Source organism: Equus caballus, chromosome 7 (assembly GCF_041296265.1).
Source record: "Equus caballus isolate H_3958 breed thoroughbred chromosome 7, TB-T2T, whole genome shotgun sequence".
Lineage (NCBI taxonomy): Eukaryota > Metazoa > Chordata > Mammalia > Perissodactyla > Equidae > Equus > Equus caballus.
In genome coordinates, this window is record NC_091690.1 from 92,483,421 (window position 1) to 92,498,837 (window position 15,417).

At 37.4% G+C, this 15,417-nt stretch overlaps 1 protein-coding gene across 11 annotated transcripts in view; it reads left to right on the plus strand.

Moving 5' to 3' along the window:
* Positions 1 to 15,417, plus strand: part of GAS2 (growth arrest specific 2) — a 127,302-nt gene that overhangs the window by 35,162 nt on the left and 76,723 nt on the right. For all 11 annotated transcript variants that reach the window (XM_070273444.1, XM_023646178.2, XM_023646177.2 and 8 more), the window contains one exon: positions 13,173 to 13,314. In XM_070273444.1, the coding sequence (XP_070129545.1) occupies positions 13,173 to 13,314 (142 nt within the window). The remainder of the gene's footprint in view (positions 1 to 13,172; positions 13,315 to 15,417) is intronic.

Genomic DNA, 15,417 nt, shown 5'->3' on the forward strand with positions numbered 1-15,417 from the left:
AGAGGGGCAAAGTGGGTGAGAGCATCCTTCTTGCACCAGCTGTTTCTCAAGTACCTTTAATGCAAAATAATCAATATGCCAAAGTGGCATATTCTGCTCCCCTTAGCAGGCTTGGCAGGATTTGGTGATGAATGGGGTAGAAAGGTCCAGAGTTTCCTATGTGAAGAAATGGGTGGACAGTGGTGCCTTATTTTGCAGTTGGAAAGGCAGGGGAAGAGTAGAATTGAGGAAGGATCATGGGTTCCTATGCGCATGTGCAGTATATCCCCAGAGGTACCTAAGCATTATGAGCCTGGTGGGCTCCATGTCATCCCACTCCTTTCATTTCTGCTCAAGAAAAAAATATAAACAAATGAGTAAGGGGGTACTCTGGAGATAAGCTTGAATATATGCCTTAATTGTCATAGTCCTTAAAAGATATTCAATTATAACCTGTGGGATCAATACTTGTTTTTAGTTACAAACGTCTGTAGACTTAAGTTTTAGCTGATTGATTGAAACACACCATTGTACTTTGGCATCTGCTGATAAAGACAGTAGATTCTACAGGGTTCAGGAAGCAAGTCAGTTTGTTAGGGGGCCTGGAGAAGTTGCACGGAAGCAGGGAATTTAATCCCTAGACCTGCTGCAAATAGATGGACAGAGAGGAAAAGCAAATGCAGTGGAAATTCCTAGTGAATGAACCAAATATTGAAGTTGGAAAAATACAAGCATATTCTAGGGATGGTGAATTGCGTAACATGGTTGATGTGGAGAGCCTGTGAGGAGGACTTCTGGCTCATGGACTGGTGAGGCTGGCGGGCCTCATAGCTGCAAGGCTCACACGTTTGAACGTTGTTATGTAGGCAGTGAGTGGAGACTGAGAGCCTCAAATGTAGGAGGATTAACATGATGCTGCTGTGCAGGCTGAGCTGGAGAGATCTGAGGCTGAAGACAGGAGGGACATTTTGTGAAGTTTCTGCATTTATTCAGACATGAGATATTAAAGGAGTTAGAGTAAGGGTGTCAATCCTATATTGAAAGGGGCAGGATAATTGGAGATATGTTTACCTGAAAATAACGATGATCTGGGTTGGTGACTTATTGGCCACAGTAGAAAGGGTTAAGGGAATCAAAGCTATACTATGATTTGTGAAGTTTTAAAAATGACAATGATGAGGGGAGAAAACTAAAAGAAGGAAATTGTGTTGGAGGGAGAGCTATCACGACTTGATAGATATCCCAGATGGTAAGACGTGTCATTGGCAAGGAGGGATATTTTTGAGATTATGCCTTTTGTGTTTCAGTGACCATTAAAATCCCAAAGAGGTTCAATTGAAGCCCCAGGCTAAATTTTGTATATGTGTTTAAACCTCCCTTGGCTTCAGTTTTCTAACAAACACATATTTAAACTTGACTATGTGCCAGGTGTTATTTCAAGAACTTCCCATATAAACTCATCCATCCCTGACAGCAACCCTATGATGTAGACACCATTATTATGCCATGTCACAGATGAAGTTAAGTTACTTCCTGAAGTAATACAAGTAACAAGTGAAAATCCAGGATTCAAACCCAGGTAGTCTAGCTCCAAAGTTTGTGCCTGTGACCTTTCCACTCTGCTGCCCCTCGATGGAGGTGATATATATTTCTTAGCAACGCTCAGATTTGTACTGTTGAGAAGGAAGAACTATTCCTCTCCCCTCTAGGTCCTTCTGGCTGGTCTAAGAATTAAATTGATACGAGACAGAATAAGAGGAGAGAATCAAAGTTTAATAACGTGTATACATGGGTGAAACCCAGGAAATCTGAGTACCTCATCAAAATGGTGGAAGCCACCACCTTAGATACCATCTTCAGCTAAAGACAAAGGAGGATGTTGGGGGTAGTGGTTTGGGACTTCAGAGGGGAGGAAGGCAGGGGCTAGCTTGATGGCATAGTGGTTACATTTGCACGTTCTGCTTCAGCATCCAGGGGTTTGCAGGTTTGGATTCCAGGTGCAGACCTATGCATGACTCGTCACACCATGCTGTGGCAGCATCCCACATACAAAAGAGAGGAAGATTGGCACAGATGTTAGCTCGACAATCTTCCTCAAGCAAAAAGCAGAAGATTGGCAACAGATGTTAGCTCAGGGCCAATCTTCCTCACCAAAAAAAAAAAAAAAAAGGAGGAGGAGGGCAATTCACATGGAGATGGAAAAGCAAACGTTTGGTAACCAAATGTTGGCTGGGCCATCTGTAGAAAATGTGACCCAAGAGGGAGAACTTTGATGAGAATGGGCTTAGTGAGGATCCTCCCAGTCGGCCATACCCAGAGTTATCCACGGTGAGGGCCTGTCCTGGAACAGACCTTCTATCTTAAATTCTTTTAGGCAATTAGGGGAAATGTCAAAGTTTCTTTCAGAGTCTTTTGTTCTTAAAAATAATCAAGCCAAAGACACATTTTGGGGTGGCCAATTCTGATCCCCCACAGTATTAATTCAAAAAATATCCCATAAGTACTATTTGATAGGAATTGTACTAGATGCCAGAGATAAAATGGTGAACAAAACCAGACATGTTCCATACTTCATGGAACTAAACAGTCTGAAGGAGGGAGTTGCTCCTCAATTAATGACACGCAGGAATCAGCAGCAGAAGCCCTGGAACAATGTGGATTTTAACCACTTATAAAGAAGTGTGAGGGGTGGTGTTTTGGGGTAAGCAATCCTTCATCTGGGATTGGGACCTAGTCGGGCATCAAGTTATAGGAAAGGCAGAGAGAACAGCTGTGTGTGAGGGCTGTGTGGTGGGAGGAAGCGTGGGGAGTATGCAGAGTGGGACCCCACCATGGTGTGCCCATAGGAGACAGCAAGGGACCTCCCTAGGTCATCAGGGAGGAGCCAGGCTAACACAAACCGTGGAAGCCATATTGCAGGAGCTTTGCCTTTATCCTGAAAGCACTGGGAAGCTAAGTCTGCCTTTTGAAAAGTCCACCCTGATTAGAGTGTAGAGAACAAGGACGAATGCACATGATGGTGAAACAAATTAGAAGATGGATAAAAACAAATTGTAATTAAATCACCAGACAAATGTGAAGCATCTTTAAAATTTTTTTTCCTGCATATGTGGGCTTGTTACAGTAATTACAGACATGATGGTGTAACTATTTTTCAACTCTCACCAGGGCATTCTTTGTAAATAGAACTGAAAGTAGACATGTATTTTGAAAAATTAACATTAATTGAGTATGAACTATGGTCTCAGATTGGTATTAAGCGCTTTCCAAAATATCTTATTTAATCCTCAAGACATGTTACATATGATGGTCCTGAAGTTCCAAAAGGTTAAATAGATTAAGTACTTGTTCTTGGTCACTAGGTCTTAGTGCTAGTAAGTTTCAGTTCCAAGGCTTAAGATTTTCCCCCTTGAATTACCAAAAGTTTAACATCCTCATGTTTCAAACTGATTAAAGTCTAGGGAGATATCCTCAGTGAATTGATGGCACTTATGGTGTGGCCAAAATCTGTAGCATAGTGGAGTTACCAAAAAACAAAACAAAACAGTCTTTGCTCAAAAAGTGTTTGGAAATCTGTTAGCCACTAAAATAGATTGGGTTTCCTGGAATCCATATCACAATCTCTGGACTTATGAGAAATGTTTTTCTTTGCTGGATTTTTTATAGATGGGTACCAAAAAGTAGTTTTAACTAATATATTAGAACCAGTAATTCTGTGAACTCAAAATTTGCTACCAATAATTATAAATTGTTACATCTTAGTATGTACAGAATATTTATTGGAAAGGAAAAAGTCAAGATACAATTTAAAAGAATTTTCTTGTGTATTCCCTTAAGGTAATTCCTTGAGGGTAGGAAGGACACAAAAACCTGGCATACATTCTCAAAAACATTTTCAAAACTATCATCAATTTGTTTGTGCTCCTATAATTAATTAATAATTAACAATTACTGTTAATTTTGTTGAGAATCTGAGAGCCTGTCATGTCACTGAGAGCCTGGTCTCCAACACGTCTTTCTCTGTGAAATCTGTCATATTCACAGAAAAGTGTTTCTTCCTCATATTGAAATCTCACTCTTCCAGTATTGCTACTCTAGCTGTGAAGATAAAGGTGCAAAAGAAAAAGAAATCACTAGTTTTTTACTTCCAGAATTATCTAAAAATCTTTCTTCATTCCTTCAACCCAGCCTTGACAACAAATGACGTAATTATTTTTCCAAAGCACACATATAATTGGGTTGCTTCTTAGTGTAAAACGTTAAGATCTTTCATTACTCCCCATTATGAACACTGAGTTTGTAGGCAGCCAGCCACATATATCTGTCTGTAGATCCAATTGTTCAAAATCAGAGGATTTTCACATTAAAATACCTGGATTTCCAAATTCTTCTGAAAAATTGTAAGAGCTAACAACAGTGGGATTGCATTTCTTTATGGTAAGAACGAATTAGAACTAAAGTAAATATTGCTGCCCCTCCTGGACACGGCATGAGCTTCAGAGTTCCACAATCCCCACCACTCCTCATAAGATTGGCATGTGCTAACATCTGTTGCCAATCTTTTTTTTTTCTTCTCCCCAAAGCCCCAGTACATAGTTGTATATTCTGGTTGTAGATCCTTCTGGCTCTGCTGTGTGGGATGCCACCTCAGCATGGCTTGATGAGTAGTGCCATGTCCGTGCCCAGGATCCGAAGTGGTGAACACTGGGCCACTTAAGTGGAGCGCACGAACTTAACCACTTGGCCACAGGGCCTGCCCCCGTTTTGTTCTTTTATTTAATTTGCCTGACCTCTTTTGGGTGTTTGAGTTTATAACCTCTCATTGAGATTATAAATTTAGAAATTCTTGTCAGGCATAAAGTACCCCTTGTGATCCTGGCCCACTTGACCTTTCTGGTCTCATTTTTTCCTCCACGTGCATTCTGTATCATCCAGAACACCTGTGCTTGGTCAAGCTCTGGCAGGTGTTTCAGTTTATGGAATACCTGGCCATTCTGTTTTATACCTGGTGAGCACTTGAGATCCTCCAATTGTGTAAATTGCTGCTCCTTTGTAAGGCCTTCCAATAAAGATCCTACTCAACCCTGCCCAAAAGTTAAATGTACACCCTTAAATTTCCCAAAGAACTAAATTTAAACTCTTATTATATACTTAAACTTCTATTGTAATTCTTACCATATGATGTCATGAATTTTAAGTTGGTTCTCAAAGACGCTGGCCTCCAGAAAAGAACCTTGGCCTTTTCTGTTTTTGAGGGCTGACTAGTGTTACAACTGGCATCGAGTTGTGACTTACTAATGACTGGTTGAATTGAATCAGATTAAATTTCTGTTTAAAATTTTTAGATAGCCCCGCCAATTAGCTGAATTTTTAAGTGTAGGATTAGACTTTAGGAATTTTTAAGAAGCTAATCTTTGTCTGGTCATATGAAAACAATTAGTTGAGAGAACAGAAGCTTTTCATAGTAGCATAGCATTTATATAATGATTCCCACGTGGATGTATATGTAAAATTAGGCACAATGTGTATAAAAATGGAAAGAATGCATTTGTTGTTGAACTTCCTATCTTTTCTCCTTTGTGAAGCATTTGGTGCTTCTTAAACAACTATCGATGACATAATAACTTCTTTTATAGACTTTAATTTTTAGAGCAGTTTTAGGTTGGTAGCAAAATTGAGCAGAAAGTACGACAGAGTGGTATATTTTTTACAATTAATGAACCTACAGTGAGGCATCATCATCACTCAAAGTCCACAGTTACATTAGAGTTCACTCTTGGTGTTGTACATTCTGTGGGTTTTGACAAATGTATAAGAACATGTCCACCATTATAGTATCATACAGCATAGTTTCACTGCCCTAAAAATCCTGTATGATGAATCTCATGATTCATCCCCCCCTCCTCCCTAACCCCTAATCATTTTCCTGTCCCTGGAGTTTCACCTTTTCCAGAATGTCATATAGATTGAATCATATAATGTGGAGCCTTTTCAGATTGGCTTCTTCCACTTAGTAATGTACATCTAAGGTTCTACCATGACTTTTATGACTCGATAGTTCATTTCTTTTTAGCACTGTATACTATTCCATTTTCTGGATGTACCACAGTGTATTTATCCATTCACCCACTGAAGGACATCTTGGTTGCTTCCAAGTTTTGGCAATTATGAATAATGCTGCTATAAATAATCTGTGTGCAGGTTTTTGTGTGGACATATAAGCTTTCAACTCACTTATATCTTAAATTTTTATTTGTCCACTTCACCTTTTGAGCACTAGGCTTGACTTTCATTTCCAACATCATTTTATATTATGACAAAGATAATTTCAGATAATTCCGAATACTTAACATATTTTCTAGCTTTATTATTTAAGTGATTTCCTCATGATTTTACAGAGCATACCAGAATTCTACTGTGAGAAACCTTTTTTTTCCCCATATTTCTCTTTTAGTTATGTGAATATTCTTATGGCATTACAGCTTGAAGATTACACCCAATTTTGCTGTAAGACCTGTTTTCTATGGAGTGGAATATATCTTGAAGAGGGGAAGGACAGGGCAAGTCCATTTTGAATTCAGTCCTAGTGAGTTCAGTTGCTGTTGTACTAAACCATATTTGCTCCGTCTGAGACATGAGGTCCTATTGCAGAGTCCTCAGGAGAGGTTGATGGTACCAGAAAGAATGTTTCCCCTGTTCTTAATTTCAATAATTTCGATCTTGAAGAATGTATTTTTATCCGTTCTAAAGCCACTTGGTAGTTAAGTTTAAATACCTTGAATGTTCAATGAAATAATTTTGACAGAGATTTTTTTCAATAAAATTTATAGTGAAACTAAAAGTGGCAAGAGGATACAGTGGAAACATTAATTCCATCATGGAAAGAGTGACTTTATTGTCTGCATATTTGAGCAGTACATTCTATATACCCTTTGGACAAGGAAAAATATTAGTTCTTGGCAATTTCCACGTCTTCTTTTATATACCTCTTCTGTTTTATATCTGAAATGTCTACTTGATGTAATCAAGGGGAGTAGTTTGCCTCAAATTTTTGTGAAGAATGGGTCATTTAAACTACTAGTATTAAATTTTCAGTTCACTGCATATGGAGAACGAAAGATGCCATTTTCTCCATTTTTTTTCTAGTTTTAGTAGGTGAGAGAGAATATGAAAATAATTCTTTATTTTAATGTTACCCTGCCAAAAATTGGGAAATAAATCAAATGCTGAAGTATATTAAATTCCAGACGTTGGTGAGCAGTCATGGACCAGTTAGGACTGTGTAGGTGTAAGAGACTGAGTGATTTGATTTGAACTCTGTATGAGCTCAGTTTTTTCATCTCAGAAAATGGAGATACTGTTACCTACCCAATTCGTGGTGTCATTTTTTGAGAATTAAATAGGATAAGCCATATGAAAGTAAGTTTTGTGTGCCTAGAGCATGGTAGGCACTTACAATGTTAATTCCTTCCTTTCGCAGCCACCGTATGGTTCAGAAAACAATCGGTAAGTGTGGCTTATGTGTAAGGCACTGGGTTTGGCAATGTGGCAGTATAATGATAAATAAGATCCTGGGTCTCTAAGTGTAGATTTTCTTAGTATTACAAATAGAATTAGTCACCACTGTTCTTTTAAAGCTGTAACACCCACGACACCATAACTAGGAATAACATATGTGAACTCTGCAGCATATAAGTAAACTGAAAATGATCAACATAGTTGTGTGTCTCGATAACTGTATCTGGAAACTCTTGGATTTGAGGGGAATTGAAAGACATGAGGGTAATACTTGTTCGAGGGAAACTAGTCAAGTGGTCGAGTATTGGACTCTTTAAACCCCCAGATAACGGCTTTGCTTTCCCTGTTGTTAATGGGCCGTCTAATACGATATCCACAAGCCACATGTGGCTATTTAAATTTAAATTGATTAAAATGAAATAAAATTTAAAAACTAGTTCTCCAGTCACACTCACCATAGTTCAAGTGCTCAATAGCCATATGTTACCAGTGGTTACTATAATGGGTAGCACAGATACAGAACATTTGCATCATTACAGAAAGTTCTATTGGAAAACTACTCTAAGAGTGAAGTTTAATTGGTGAAGATAGAAGTAAATTGTTTGCCAATCTTTCTCGGAGTTCTTGGACCCATAGCCGAAAAAATGAAATGTTTGTAAGAACACACGAGAGAAGGAAATCATTGGTAACTCAGTATATTTTCACTTGCATTGATGACAGTGATAGTAAATAACCTTTATTGAACACTGCCTTCTACACTTGAGTTACATTATTTAATTCACACTCACACATGCATAGCCAACGAGATACATTTTTTCCTAAATGCGTCGAATAGAAGAGGAGACTGAGGCAGAGAAGCATTAAGTAAATTGCCCCAAGTATCATGGCAAGACGGTGATAGAGCGGAGTTTGAACTCAGGTAATTGGACTCCAAAGCCCTAGCAAGTGGTTAACATAAGAGGAAATGGATTGAATTAGAAACCTTTAGAAGTAAATTAAAATTTTCTTCTTATTGTAACCCAACTTGGTTGGAGCCTGAAGGAATGGGGAGGACACTTTTGGAATTCACAACCTTCTCTTGTACATTAATCATCCAATCTGTAAGTATTTTAGGGGCCATGAGTACATATCTTGGGTTAATCCCAAGATTGGGTTGAGAGATAAAAAGAAACATTAGGCTCTTGCTATTAGAAAAGTTAATATGCATGCTATTGACTACTTGCACACGACCCCGGTGGTTTATTGATAGTCATTTCTCATTTTGCTGAGACAAAATTTTGAATCCCACACCATGGATGCTGGAGTACAGTAGCGTGGCTCTTGCTAGTGAGTAAGTGAGCCTAAATTTCCACCCAATCTCAGTCCAGTTTAGTGACTATTCTCTGCTCAACATTCTGTATTCAGTAACTTTCAAAAATAGTTTGAAGGCGTTACTTAAATTTTTTGGTTATGCTTTTCTTAATTCATGAGAAGCATTTTCTGTATAGTTATGCTATGAATCTCGCGAATTTTGCAGGCCCTGGTAACATGTCCTTTGGGAATGTAAAATCTCTAATACAGAGCGTTCGCTTCTGCCCTCATGTTGATTATGATCTGGTTTGAGCGGTCAAGTCTACCAGTCATTCTTGCATTCATCAACCTGGTTTGGAGGACATAATATATAACAGAATTGTCTGCACAAACATATGTGTAAATAATTAAAGATAGTATGTAATTTAAATACCGTAGGAGTTCTTTGGAGAGTTGAGCAGTAAAAGGAAAACTAATGTGGACAATACATCAGATAAACGATACGTGAAGGTACTCTTTTGAATCCCCAGTTCTTTAGATCTGGAGTATTCTTCTCCATGTCTGTGGTCAAGTTTTCAGCTATTCAAGTATTCACTTCCATAATTACTCACGTTTTCAATTCTAAACCTCTTCTGTGAGATTTCCTTGGCAAGGTGAAATTTGATTTTATTCAATATATCAGTTTGTTTTTATTTTATTTCCTGATATTAAAGAAGAGATTTAGAGCTGGCTTTTTTCCTAGGATTTTCATGAAAACCTAGAGAAGTTAACAGATTTTTAAAAATCACAGAACTGGAAGAGATATAATTGCTAAGGTTTTCAGAATTTTATAAATATTTTTGTGTAAAATATGACAAAAATATTTTTGAGTTCCAAAGGTATTGAGTGCTGGTATTACTGAATCGTTTGTTCTTTAATTCAAGTGAAGTCAAACACAAGCTCTGAAACTCTTAGTTAAAAGTAGCACAGCAACTCTGAGAAGACCCTTGGCACTTTGATTTTTGGTTGGTGTGCAACCGGGAAGAGTATTGGATCCTACAAGCTATGTGCTACTGCTCTCAGCCCCTGAGCACAGATCCTTACTTCTGGTTCTCTGTGATGGATTGTATAGGCGCTGGGTGTAAGGGTTCATTAGTCATTTGGACTAATGAGGATGACTTTTTAAAATTTTACCAGATAAAATGTTTCGTCTGGATGAATATTGGAAGCTTCCGTTCACATTGCTTGCAGTTTCCCAGTCTTCAGCTGACATGGAAGCGCTGACTCTAACAGCTCCAGAACAGAAACAAATCCCCCTTAAATCACTTCAACGCCAAGTTGTCAGATGAGTGTTACGCTGCATTCGTCTGCACTGGCAATTCCCAAGTTGTGCAATATCAATAATCAGCTTTCATTTTATTTGAAGATAACTTTCATGTCTTTCAATATGAATGAATTTTAAATAAATACTTAGATTCTGGTATATGGTATGGAGATGACTTTGTAAGGACCACAAGCTTGTAGGGGGAAAATGTTATTTTCATTTGTGTGCTCAGTGCTCGTCCTTTAAGCTCTTAAGGGGAGACTGAATGATTTGTGAGGGCTTATTGCTTGTGGGTGTTCTCTCAAAATGTGTCCCTTGGTGGATCAAGTATCAAATCAATCTGTAGCTTCTCCAGTGCAATATGGATATTGGATTCCTTGTTGCTGTACAAACCATCCACCTTGCGTCCTTTCGCATGCCCTTAGCTATGTCGAATATTCTACCGTTCCTAGGCTATAGTTCCCGTGTGCAGACTCATTCGTGGGTTTGATGTGGTTTCGCAAGTCTTTTTCTGCTACCCAGGGATAGAGGTGATGGATCTTAAAATGGCTCAGTGTTTGCATCTATTTATGTTCTTTTCTTAAAGATGATCTTTGCCTTATTCACGTCATATAAAGCTTTATAGACTCACCTCTTGGAGATTTTTTTCTCAGCAAATCCTCTTTTTTTATGTTTTGGCTGACAATTCACTTAATTTGATTATTTAATATGAAAATATTGATAAAATGTAAAAGTCCTCCAAAATCCTACTACTTGTTTTGGAATTATGTAAAATAAGAAGTAAATGATTATGCATCAGTCACCTTCCTCAAAGGTAATTACTATCAATTTGATGCATATCCTTCTTGAATTTTTTCTAAATTAACATTATATAAATAAATAAAGTATTCATATTTATAAGACAAGATGTTTAAATGCAATTTAATTTTATATATTTCTATTTATATTGTGTGTATATATACATGTACACATACCAGTAAATGTGTATAAACATACACATCATAAAATGAAATTGTGGTATATGTATCTGTTCGCAAATTATTTGCCTTTCCTGATAGGATATACTGAAAATCTTTATGATTCAATACATACCCTTTTTCTTACTCTTTTTAAATGATTGCATAGAGTTCCATTATATTTATATACTGCATATTATTCCAAAAGCCATCTCTTGACATGTTCTTATTTCTATTTTTTTCTATTCCATCATTGTTGCAACAAATATACTTAGACATATACTTTAAGCACTAGTGCTATTATATTTGTAGGCTATATTCTTAGAAGTGAACTGCTAGATTTAAGGATATACTATTTTAATTTTAATAAATACTGACTAATTGATGTTAATGAATATTTTATAAAGGAGATACTATACTATGCTGTTTCTGATTATTTTTACAATGCATATAAGAAAGAATTTCTTTGAAGACCATTACTTAACCAAACTGGTTAAGGGGGTATTGCTATATAGGGAACCCCATACATGATTTATGTATCTATAGTGCCTAAAGTATATATCTATATAAATATTGTCTATTCATGCAAAAACTGTGATTATGTCCACCCTAAATCAAATTCAGTCGGCACCAAAGAGATGGATCTTTGCGGTTGGACAAACACAGCCTTTAAATGATGTAGTAACTGGATGTTTTAGCTTTGTAGCCATAAAACCCTTGGACATGAAGAAGTCTAGTGACAATCTGATGTTAGCAGGACTTCACCAACCCACTTAGGCCACAATTTCAGTTTTTATAACCATCGGTGTAAATGAGCTCAACAATGGACAACATTTTGGTTATATTTGCTGGTTCACAGTTAATAGAGGACACATCCTGTCTATGAATTAAATCACGAAGTTCTTCTCTCTTGATCTCTTTGCTCTTTGAGGCAAAGCTCTGTGTAGCCCAGATCAGCCAAATGCTTGGCTCAGTCTTTCCCATCACATAGAATCACATTCTACGACTTCAAGGAATGCCATAGAAACTGGTTGTATTCTGTTAAAGGAAAACACACACACATCTCTTTAGAATACTCAGTATGGTGCCAAGGGAGATTTCCTGGCTAAAATTTTATTTTATTTTATGAGAAATTTTTAGAAAGTTCACACCCTCCCTTATCTGATGCATTTTCTTATCCCAGGGGATAATTGCTGCACGATGTAAATAATAGGTTTCAAGGTCAGATAGCAGAATTCTGACCAGAATTATTTTTATATTATATAATATAGCAATAGCCTATGTTTAAAAGGAAATAGCCTAGAAGGAAGATCATAGAATATTATTGTTAAAAGATTTTTAATATTTCCCCTTTCTTGGTATTAATGATGGAGACTTGTGATGTTAGATAATTCTGCTCTCTTCTGACTTTCTGATTCTTGTGTAATTTTTATAGTGTGTGTACGTATGCACATAAGAATGCAGGTATGTGTGTTACGTATATTATATATATTCATATACTGTATTTGTGTTTCATTCTTCTTTTACAAATGAGAAATAAGTTTTAAATACTTTGTGAGAAATACTAATACAAGACTTAGATGAAAGAGAAGGCCAAAAAAATAACAAAGAGGTGCTGGCCCTGTGGCCGAGTGGTTTAGTCCGCGCGCTCCGCTGCCGGCGGCCCAGTGTTTCGTTGGTTCGAATCCTGGGCGCGGACATGGCACTGCTCATCAGACCACGCTGAGGCAGCATCCCACATGCCACAACTAGAAGGACCCACAACGAAGAATATACAACTATGTACCGGGGGGCTTCGGGAAGAAAAAGGAAAAAATAAAATCTTTAAAAAAAAAAAATAACAAAGAAAGAAAAGAGGCAATCTGAACCAAGGAAGGGACTTAGGCATCTTTACTACAGATACTGAAAAGGTGAGGCTATGTTTACAGGCATAGATTTTCGTAGGCTCTTAGTGCCAGGTAAGCTTCATTTGCATTTCACTTCCTTTTCTGTAGTTCTTCACAAACATATTTATGGACATGAGGTCTTTCGAAAGCATTTTGTTGAAAGCGTAAATGTATATTTAATGGGTCACTGTGATGACTTTGCCGGATATTCCATCAGACTGTGATTTCTCTGTTTTTCAGAGTCTGCCCTTGAAGAAGATTCCATGCAAAGCCAGCGCACCCTCAGGATCCTTTTTCGCCCGAGACAATACGGCGAATTTCTTATCCTGGTGCCGGGACTTAGGGGTAGATGAGACATGTCTGTTTGAATCGGAAGGTTTGGGTAGGTATTTTCTTCAGAATTTTAGCTGATAAAATATTATTTTGTTTTTGCCAGTCTGACTGTCAGAACTAACTTTTGTGTGTGATGTCATTTTGCAGATTAACTTTAAAAAATGTGTAGTTTGTTGTAAACTTGACTTTGAAGGCAGAAAAATGCATTCTGTCTTACGATCGGTCACCTTGTGCGTGGAGGAATAGGAACATGAGGAGCACAATTCTTTCCAAGCTAAAAACAAGTATATACAGTGCAGAATTGGGACATAGGGTTCAATTTTACCACCAGGCTCCAACCTGGACTGGAGAGTGGCTACCTATGCTCTTGCCAGCCATCAAGAGCACCAGTGTCTTTTCACCTCTATAAAAGTATGAAAGCACTGTCTTCCATAGACTTATCTTTGTTGAAACTGGCTTGTTTATGTATGTATTTATCTATTTTTTAGTCAGTTCAAAATCAGGCAAGCAGGCAGGAGAGTGGGATACTTGAAAATGATGAAATAAAAGACAGACACCCAGTGCCTAGGCCTGACCAGATAATTGTGGTTTTCGGTCTTGTTTTATTTTGTGATTGAATTTTGGCAAAGCCACTTCCAGGCCATAGAAGGAGCTTTTGTGTTTCCTTGGGAAAAAACATACACTGTTCAGTGTGTCGACATATTTGATACCCTACCATTAAAGGTTCAGATCTTCCACAGAGACACCACTCCAGGACAGCTCTAGTGTGGAGAATATTGAAATTACAGACCCATTCTAATGAACTAGAACCGAGTAAAGAGAGGAGGAATCTAGGGGGAGGAAAAAAGCTTTGGTTCTTTTGCCTGAGGCTTTAAAAAAATCAATTCACAAAATCAGATAACACCAAATATTAACACCAAAGTAAGCTGAGCATCCTTCAGAGAGAACAAGTATACAAATTGCCTTCCAAACAGTCAGAATGCCCTCTGCCCCAGGCCTCAGAAAGCAATATTTCCCTGCCGCACCTAGGAAATTGATGGTAAGAGCTCAAATCTTACTCATTTTATATGCTTAAGGAAATGTGTATTTGTACCAAGAGGAGTTGATGTGATATTGCAAAGATTGTCATCAAATTTCTGAGAATTCTCTCAGCAGAGAAGAGAATTACATGAATTTAGACTAGGAGAACATTTTATCCCGGAAATAAAAATAAACCAGAATAATTGCCCAGTAGCATTCGATATGCAATAGTGTGCTCCTGGAATGCTCCTCATGCAAATGGGCTTTGAGTGGCCTTGCCATTTCCTCACGTCAAAGTAAAACAAGCTTGATGGAAGATGTATGCGTTGGATGGACCTCTTTTTTAGTCCGGCACTAATTTTACAAATAGACTTTAACTTTCAGATTTATAGGAAACTAGGGGAGTGGAGGATTATAGGAACGAGTGTGGAGGAATTATTTGCTAAAAAAACTCTTGAAAGATCTAATGAATGTTCGCTCTTAATGTGTGGACAAATAACATCATGATTTATAATTCTGGACAAATTATATCATGATTTATGATTCTGGAGTGCCCCTGCATTGCTAAAGAACTGCCACATGGGGAAGGTGCTTTATTGTTTATCTGTTCATTGTACAGGGTTTCATTAACAGGGTTTCAGTGACTATCATAGGCCAAGCGGATTACTAGGAGCTATAAATGTAAATATGGTCTTGTCTGCATTTTCTCTCTGTCCATGAGTTCTTCCGTTAGCTGAAGTAATAAAACTTTCAGTTGGAATCCAAGAAGCTCGGATAGCTTTTTAAAACACCATTCAGGTAATAAGGAGTGCATTTTATCTTGAAACAATAAAGCCTAAAGCAACTTATATAATAATGATCCTGTTATATAAATACATACTCTTATGTAGCATATAAAGTTATGTCAAGAAGTATTTTGAGATGGCCTAGTTCTTTGCCTTGTCTGAAAAAAGCTGACTTTATAAAAGGAAAGTCCACAATAATTTATATATATAGTAACTCTTGAGTATTTTGTTAAAACATCTTTGATTTTGATTATCTTCTTTGTTATAACTTAGCTTACACCTTGCAATTAAAATGTATTTATATATCCAAGAAAGTTTAATAGGACCAGGTTTTTAAGGCTATAAAA